Raw genomic sequence first — 9,560 nt, 5'->3', positions numbered from 1 at the left:
ATACACAAATGAAAAAAAAGGTTTAGAGCAAAATGCAAACCTCCTTGCCAATGGTTTGTTTATGCTTCAGTTGAGAGGGAACTTGGAATAGCTGATTTGGTTGTCAAGAGCATGAATAATGAGCACACAAACTGCAGTCATGTATGGAAGAACAAGAATATTTCTGCTAAGTGGCTTGCAAACAAGTACATGGAGAGATTTAGATGTAATGTTGAAATGCCTCCAAGATTATTAAAACAAATAGTTGATGAGGACTTCAAAGCGAAAATTTCAAAATGGGTGGCATACAATGCAAGGACAATTGCTAAAAAGGAGATTCAAGGGAATGCAGAGTAGCAATATAAGGACATATGGAGATATTGTGCAGAAATTAAGAGGACACACCCAAATACCACAATGGAAGTTATGTTTACTCCCTTCAGACAACCTGGATGCAACCCAAAATTCATGAGACTTTATTGCTGTTTGGGACCATTAAAACAAGGCTTTCTTGACGGTTGTAGGCCCATTATTGGGGTTGATGGATGCCACATAAAGGCTGAATATCGGGGACATCTGTTGACTGCTATTGGAGTAGATCCCAACAATGGATGGTGGCCCATTGCTTGGGCAGTGGTTGAGAGGGAAGCAACTGAACAGTGGAAATGGTTTTTTGAGCTGCTGAAGAATGACTTGCAGATTGAAAATGGGTACAGCTACACCTTTGTTTCTGACCAGCAGAAGGTATTAACTCCTTCCCTTTGTATATGCACTGTACACGGATCTGTTTCAATTTACTAATGCCTTTTGTTTGTAATAATTTATAGGGTCTTGACCGAGCATTATCTGAGGTACTACCAAACAGTGAGCACAGATACTGTGTGCAGTACCTATATAACAACTTCAAGAAGAAACATCGTGGACTTGCCCTGAAGACAAAACTGTGGAACATTGCAGCAAGTACTACTGAGGGACTATTCAAGAAAGCAGCAGCAGATCTGGAAAAATTTGACAAGGAAGCATATGAATGGGTGAAGAAAGCACCACATCCCAGTCATTGGTGTAAGACTTTTTTTTAAGAACATACTCGATGCGATATGTTGGTTAATAATTTGTGTGAAAGTTTTAATGGTCATATACTTGAAGCTAGGCAGCAGTCAATTATCACAATGTTAGAGTCCATTAGGATATTTCTGATGGAGAGGATACAGAGAAGGACAACTGCAATGGAGAAATTTGAATTGTCCATTGGCCCACTAATTAAAAAAATAATTGATGATAGGGTGATAGAATCAAGACAATGGAGGACCATTTGGAATGCTGTGGATGGATACCAGGTTAGGGGACCAAGGGGGGCCCAGTTTGCTGTTTATTTAAAGAAAAAATCCTGCACATGCAAACTGTGGGATCTATCAAGTATTCCTTGCTGTCATGCTATTGCAGCAATTCACAGAAATAATGGCGACCCCTATAAAGAGGTGTATGACTGCTACAACAGAGATCTGTTTCAAAAAATTTACAAAAATGTTTTGTATCCTATCAATGGACAAGTAATGTGGCCTGAAGCTGATGGGGTAGATCTTGATCCACCAGAAAGGATAGTGCAACCTGGCAGACCTAAGAAGGCCAGGAGAAGAGATCCTACTGAAACTCAAAAGACTGGAAACAGGTTGCGGAGAAGAATAGTCAACCATTGCAGAAAATGTGGTGTTGCCGGCCATAATGCAGCTGGTTGCAAGGTGCAGCAACAAGACAATCAACAACAGCAGAATCAGGATAGCGAGGAGCAGGAGCAGAACCAACAGCAGCAGCGTGGTTCTAAGAATATGCAGCAGCAACAGCAGAACCAACACCAGCACCAGAGTCAGCATGAACAGACCCAACACCAGCACCAGAGGCAACATCAGACCCAACACTAGCACCAGAGGCAACATCAGACCCAACACCAGCATCAGATGCAGCATCATCAGGCCCAACAGCAGCACCAGAGGCAGCAGCAGACCCAACAACAGCACCAGCAACACCAGCAGCAGGATCAATATCAGCAGCAGCAAAATCAGCAGCAGCAGCAACAAAATCAACATCAGCAGCAGCAACAGCAGCAGGATCAGCAATAGCAACAGAATCAACAGCAGCAGCAGGATCAAGAGTATCAGCAGAACCAACAAGAACAGCAATCACAATCTGCTGTTGAGGAAAGTGAACATGCACAGCATCGACAGCAGGAAGAAGTTGTACAAAACCAACAACAGTCTCAGAGCCAAGGGGCTCATCAACAAAGGAAAGCAGGAAAACGAAAGTTAACAGATTCAGAAAAGGGGCGGATCAATGTCAATTATGCATATTTAGGTAAAGAACCTCCTTTCACTGTTGGAAATTGGAGAGGAAAATGGAGTAGAACTGGTATTAGAAGAGGAGGAACTTCAGCAACAACTACCAGAGGACAACCAAGAGTCAAAAGAGGATCAAATTGAAGAGGAAGAAAGCTATAGCTAGATTGGGACATAATTCAACTACATTTTGTCTTTTTGTATGAAGTTTGTTTTGGATTTGATATACTGACCTATTACGAACATGGTCCATATGTACAAACAATTTATTTTGTCCAATCTACACAGATTGTTCTATGTTAATGCAGCACTTTTGTTTAGTTCTTATGTCTTTGTCATTTATTGATGAAATTAATAGAACTGAAATGTGTTGTTTCAAACCTTTTTTGACACCAAATAATAACTATTTATTCATGTGAACAATACAACTTTTATACATCAAAATGTTTATACAGAGGAGTACAAAAGGGGCTTTATAAAGCCATTTGCCCTTTCCCTTTCAATATGCTACCATTACAACAGAGTAGCTATTCTTCAAGGATTTTCAACGATGCCACAAATTTGTAGCATGCCACCAGAATTACCTATTCTCATAACTAACATTGCTAAGACAACTATTAGCCAAGGCAACACTGCGCATCGAATGAGTCGCTTATTGGCTGATTTGTACTTGGCAATTTTAATTTGAAGTGGCTTCATTTTACCCTCCAATTTCACAGCTTTTGCTTCCTACTTTCTTGCAGCTTTTTCAAATTCAACCATTTTTTCCTCCATTCCATTGATCTTTCTGAGTAGACCCGGTATAATCATTGTAGATCGAGCGCACATTTCATCATCTATCCAACCCCAATAGCCACAGCCATCCTTAAAAAAAAAACAAATTCATTATATTTCTTACACAATAATAAATTAAGTATCTAAAAAAATGTTACAAACCTCCCCCAATGCGCATTTGGCAAATCTTCTTCCCGGATTTTGTACAGTCCATGAAGTTATCATTACTGTCTTCATCCCACAAACACAAGTAGGCAAAATGGGTGTCAACGATGTAGGTGGCATGGATCTTGCTGGCCCGGCTCTTGGTGGCGTTGATCTTGGTCCTGCTTCCTCTAATCCAAGTTGGGCTTCTTCCATTTCCTTCTCTTGTAGTTTCTCTCGGGTAAGTAATCTTTATTAGCTTTATACAAGAAGAACAAGAAGATCTATTTTCGACTTTCTAAATTGACCCTACCTTTTGTATTGGAAATCGCGCAAACGGACACCTCTGCGAAGTTAACGACTAAATCTAACAGAATGGGTTCGAGTCTACCTTTTATACAGTTTGATGGTCAAAACCAGCCTTTTAATAGTTGAGTGACCAAAACTCGACGATGGCAAAAGTTTAGTGGCCACTGGGATAATTTGCTCCCAAATAAATAATAAGAAAACTTGACGGTTAAGATTTCTGACATCTTGCGTCGCCGCATCCACTTTTTGGATGCGGCTAATGGTCATTTTCACAGTCACCCGCAAAGATGTATAAAAAAATTAAAACTTTTAGTCATTCTGACACCAAAAAATAATTCAAAATAAAAATACTATTTTATTGTCAAAGATGACTCTAAGTAAAGAAAACAATCTCATGAAATACCATAAATGGGATATTTTCTAAATTTAGCATTATTTCTAGAAATTCGCCGAATATTTGAAACACACTAAAATAGTAATTTTCGTGTCTACTCACAAGTGTTTGCATTTGGGTACGTACTAATTATTATTACCTCCTTCCCAATTTATTTGTCGTGTCGCATCCCGATCAGTAGTAATAGCAATTTGTCAACGTCAACGTCTTATCAGCTAAAAAGAAAAAAAATCATTGAAGAAGGAAATCTGAAAAATATCCCAACTTTGCCCTGTTCATTTAGTGATGACAATTCAAAAGTTTTTTAGGAATACTTGAAAAGGAGCCAATGGTGGGCCTATGTGCTTTGTCATTTTTCCACTTACTTTTCAACTTTGTAAACCAATAATTGTAGCTTTAATCTACACTTTCCTCTTTCACCTTAATGGTTGGTTGAAAGACGAAAATTGAATAAAAATGGTTTGTCAATATTAGCAAGTGACAATCATTTTGTGACACATAAAATAAAAACAGCATTATATTTTCAATCCAGTCCGTAGATGTCGGTATTACTCCCTCCGTCCCATTCATTTGGTTATGTTTGGGGAATTCAACTTTTTAAGAATAGTGATTTAATTGTGATGTTTGTACTTCTCTTTCCAATTTTACCCTCTCAAATTCAAATTTTAAATTTGAATGTATGATTAAAAAGAAGGATTATATTGAAAAGAGAGTGTAAAAGTTGGTTTGACTTTTCTAACATGACAATTGTTTTGGGACATTTCAAAATGAAAAGTATAACCACATGAATGGGACGGAGGGAGTAGAAAATAAGGAGAAAAGGAGGAGAAGGCTACTCTATCAATCTATTTATCTATTTTAATAAGGCCAGAAATGTCGATTTTGAGTTAGAGAGTCTCTAAATTTGTTTGCACTTTTACTCCCAATTAATATCGACCGCAAATGTATCATTTTTGGTGGGACCAAAAATACTTGATATACATAATATATAGAGTTTTTTAAAAAAAAAAAAAAAAAAAAACTGAAGCAGGGGCAATAGCCTCCACCTCAGCCATGATAGCTCAATTTTATCAAATAATATTTCGCTTGTATCATAAACATAATTTTTTTTGAAAGAAATAAACATATTTTTCAATTCATTTTTTAATATTTTTAATCACTTTTTTATTTCATATATATTACATTATAAAAAATACTATAATAATTATTTTAAATAATATTTCAAAAAATATTCTATCCAAACACTCCGTATGATAAGAAAAAATGAGAATAGTACAGTCGGCATGATCAGTCAAGATATTTATAGCTATTGTCGATTCGATGTTATTGATAAAACACGATATTATTGATAAAACGACAACTAACCATACACATGCATTGTCAAATCACTAAAGAGTTTCCAAAACTGACTAACTATATAATAAACTCCATTAACACCTAAGAAAATATGTTCATTGAAATATTCCATTCCGTACAGAACTAAAATGAGATCATCAAATCCTAAAATGATGATCATCAAATCCACAGAGGCCAAATAATGGCAGGTTATCCTAAAATGAGAGACATGCTAATGAGTAACAAGGAACAAATTGAGGTAATTAAATTTTACCTTCTGCAGCTACAGTATCAATTCATCCGCTCTTCAATTAATTTTACCGTCCTTCAAACAACCATTTTTTCGTCAGATTTCATCACATCATCAACCTTATCTCCCCAAATTTAATTTTGAAACCCCGAAAAGAGGATAAACCAAAACAGCATAATAAAAAAAAAAATTCCCAAGCTATGGATGTATGGATATTTTATTTCTTAGACTTCTTGAATCAGTCCCTCTTATTTATTTTTTTTTTGGTCATTTGTATGCAGTTTTGTAATCATATAATCTTTTTACTTGAGGGAGACTGAATTCGGATGAGAATTTTGTATTGACTCATTATCAAGCTTGATTAAAGGAAAAAATGAAACTGCCTTATGGTCATAGCATGTTGGCAAAAATGCTTAAACTACGTGTTTCATAGAATGGCATCCTAAGATAGTGACTGTGACATCAGTAATTAAAGATGAGAAGACATATGAGAGTGTAATGGCAATGTTTGGCAAGTGAATTTTTTGGGTGTTTGTTTAAAACTTTACTGTAACTTACTGTACAAGTTTTTAAAAAAAAATTTAAAGTGTGTTTTTTTTAATATTTTAATGTGTATAGTTTAAAAATTTTGAGAAATTTTTTGAGATTATTGTAGTTAAAATTTTTAAAAAACTTGTAGCAGATAAATTTGACAAAAAACTTATCTACCAAACAAGACCCTAGTCCTATGAGCACGGTTTCGTGAAACTTCATAGATCTTGATCTCGTTTGAGGATAAATTTCCACATAGTTTTTCCAAAGTCATTGGATATTGGATTGTTGAGTTGATAAAATAAACTTAAGAAGCCTTAGTGCGGCATCGGCAAAAGGCAGTCTGCTGATTCCGTGGGTTCATATTGATAAGCTCAAGCAACATCCTTCTGGTATGTGCCTGTGCCTAGTGATTGTTTCGATTGTTCCTAGTTCTTTTTTTTTTTTTTTTGATAAAATAGGAGTCAATATTATTAATAAACTAATTGAAAATCATCTATCACGATTTGTTTGACGAAAAAAAACCAGTAATGGCAGAAAATATATAAAACATATGAAAGATATATCTAATTTGAAAAATCATTAAATTTAACAGAATTATAAAATATAAAATATTACGATGTGAGTTACAGGCCATTAGATCTGACCAATTGCTAGAACTGCTTTCGTAAACATATGGATTGTTCCTAGTTCTTGCTTGGATAGAGTATTATTTGAAATATTATTTGGAATAATTACTGTAGTACTTTTTGTGATGTGATGTATGCGAAATAAAAAGGTGATTGGAAATATAAAAAGATGGGTTGAAAAATGTGTTTATGATGCAAGCGAAATATTATTTGGAATAAGTTTACTATCCAAACAAATATATTTGACGTTGGATACGGACCAAGGTATGGGTCTATAACATGTGGCTTTCTTCTGCATCTGATGTTTTAAAGAGGATCCCTTCTCATTGTTAATCATAATGAGAGTGAGACGTGGTGAGACTAAGTGCATTAAATCAAGAAAACTAGTTAGTGAGCTACTCGAGACATTTAGTTGGATTAAGCCTTTTGTAATAATTTTGGTCAAATACGCTAAAATAAATCAAATTGAAGGATATGCAATGTCTGGTTGTTTGCTTGTACTTGCATCAGCTTTTTTTTTTTTTGTCTTTGAAATTTTTTTCTTAACAAATATTCGTACAAAAGAGTTAAAGTAAACAACTATATAAAATTTAAAATACAAAATATAATACAAATATAGTAAAAATAGTTGATATCATGCTCAACTTAACAATCAATGTCCAATAAATCTGAGGATTACTCTAATTGATGGTGCGTGGTGGTAAAGTACAATATGAGAAAAGTAAATAGTATATAGTTTTTATAATTTTATAAATTAGAGAATGGACATTCTAAGTTTTTGATAGGGATAGATTACTGAAAAAAGAAAAAGAACCATATTAATTTACAATATCTACATGATAGGGCCTGTTTGGAAGCCTAGTTTTTGAGCAAGTTTGTATTATACTAGTTTTTTAACAACTTATGCTACAGGAACCCCAAAAACTTTTCTCAAAACTTTCGTCCCTTTCTGAAACATTTTAACAAGACAACGTCGTCCAAGCTGGTTTTTTCCCTTTCAATTCACAAAAAGCACACAAAACTCTTCCCGGTTTTTCTTTCAAAGCACAGAAAGTTGTCCGGAGTCGACCAAGCAATTCGCCGGAGTAAGTATCATTGCGCGAGCAACGAGAAGCTTGTTGAGCGATTCTCCATTTCCTGGGCGCTGCAATCCGAGTCAGAACTTCGGCAATTGCACTTCCATCCCCTCCACCACGCTCCGCCCTGCACCACACGGCTGTTGTCGTTGGAAGAGGAAGACATAGAAAGTGGAAGGAACACTGGCACCCACGGATGGAACCTCTACAATGGTCGGAACTGCAGAACTCACGTGGGCTTCCGGATGGAGATGATGCAGGCGGTGACATTGGTGGGCAGAGAAGGATGGCGGGGGAGGGAGAGGGAGGGGTGGCGGGCCTAGGGGGTGGGGGGCAGAGGGGGGTAGCAAGGGAGAGGGGAGGAAAGGGATGGTGGGTAGAGGGGGTGGCGAGCAGAGGGGAGAGGAAAGGGATGGTGAAAAAGTTTAGGGGTGGCGGGAGAGAGCGAGGGAGAGGGAAAGGGAGGGGGGAGAGGAGAAAAGCAAAAAAAAAAAAAAAGAGGTGGTGCTGGCGGAGGTGCTGGAGGTGGGAGACAGAGGTAACGGGGAAGGGGGAGGGGGAAGGAAAAAGAAGAAGAAGAAGAAGAAGGGAGGAAAGAAAAGAAAAAGGAAAGAAAGAAATAGAAATAGAAATAGAAAGAGAAAATGAAAGAAAAAAAAGTTTTTCACCTTGCAAAAACTTTTACAAAAATTTTTCAAAAATTTCTACAGTGCACTACAGTAAAATTTTAAACAAACTTCCAAAAAACTCAGGTTCCAAACTGGCCCTATATAGTCTCATGGCACAAGGAGATATAGACAAAGACTCGTGATTGACACATGAACAATCTTCAATGCAAACATGAATGTTGCAGGCTGGATGACCTTGAAATTTTTGTGAAGATAATTTTTTTTTTTTTTTTTTTTTTTGAAGGAGGATAAGTTTTCAAGGTCTCTTTCATTTCACTTCACAATACCTGTTCGTTGATGGTCTTATACTTTATGAAAAACTTTGTCACGTTGTGCCCTACTAATTTGTTTTCTTCAATTTTGTCCACAACCTTTTACTACCCACTGCCTACACAACCCCCCCCCCCCCCCCGCCCAAGCATTTGTACGGGCTTAATTCTATAGTCTTTTTTTTGGGGATAAAATCATCATCATTTTATCAAATCCGTACTAGTGGCAACATATTCGAAGAACAAATACTAGATATTACAGTTTTGAAAAACCAACAAAATATACTTTCAAATATATACTAGATAATTGTACTGCAGAACTCGAAAAATATCGAATAATAAAGCACTTATAGTCTCAAAAATACTTTCAAATGTACCGTTTGCTTCCTCCGAGATATGCTAATGAAGTGATTTAAGCCTAATGTTAAAGTGAGATCCGACGAGATAGATCTAAGAAATCTCAGCTTCAACAACAAATCTGATAAAATTTAGATCTAATATAAAGAAACTTGACGGTTAAGACTTCTCACATCTTGGTGTCGCCGCATCCAAATGGTCATTTTCACAGTCGCCCGCGAAGATGTATAAAAAAATAAAAAATTTTAGTCATTCTGACACCAAAAAATAATTCAAAAAAAATACTCTTTAATTGTCGCCGCATTTGTGACACCAAAAAATAATTCAAAATAAAAATACTGTTTTGTTGTTGCTACATTTGAAAAATACGGCAACTCTAAGTGGAGAAAATTTTCTAAATTTAGTATTATTTCTAGAAATTCGCTGAATATTTGAGACTCAATAAAATAGTTATTTCCGTGTCTACTCACATGTGTTTGCATTGGAGCACGTACTAATTATTATTACCTCCTTCC

At 36.1% G+C, this 9,560-nt stretch overlaps 1 protein-coding gene across 1 annotated transcript; it reads left to right on the top strand.

Annotated features, from left to right (window-relative positions):
- Positions 1–396: 396 nt before the first annotated feature.
- On the top strand, positions 397–1,759 carry LOC113689044 (uncharacterized). Its single transcript, XM_027206880.1, has 4 exons — positions 397–723; positions 807–1,041; positions 1,126–1,648; positions 1,708–1,759. Exons 1-4 carry the CDS (start codon positions 397–399, stop codon positions 1,757–1,759), a joined length of 1,137 nt encoding a protein of 378 aa, XP_027062681.1.
- Positions 1,760–9,560: the final 7,801 nt, after the last annotated feature.

The sequence above is a fragment of the Coffea arabica genome, chromosome 5c (assembly GCF_036785885.1).
Source record: "Coffea arabica cultivar ET-39 chromosome 5c, Coffea Arabica ET-39 HiFi, whole genome shotgun sequence".
NCBI classification, from domain to species: domain Eukaryota; kingdom Viridiplantae; phylum Streptophyta; class Magnoliopsida; order Gentianales; family Rubiaceae; genus Coffea; species Coffea arabica.
Note: the sequence above shows the minus strand (reverse complement) of the source record. Positions and strands in the feature narration are given on the sequence as shown.

What these genes read in the sequence shown, in the direction of transcription:
- LOC113689044 (XM_027206880.1), top strand. Translation starts at nt 397, where the DNA reads ATGGAAGTTATGTTTACTCCCTTCAGACAACCTGGATGCAACCCAAAA. An exon ending in TTGTTTCTGACCAGCAGAAG is followed by an intron (nt 724 to 806) that starts GTATTAACTCCT and finishes AATAATTTATAG; the next exon opens with GGTCTTGACCGAGCATTATC. An exon ending in ACTCAAAAGACTGGAAACAG is followed by an intron (nt 1,649 to 1,707) that starts GTTGCGGAGAAG and finishes GCCATAATGCAG; the next exon opens with CTGGTTGCAAGGTGCAGCAA.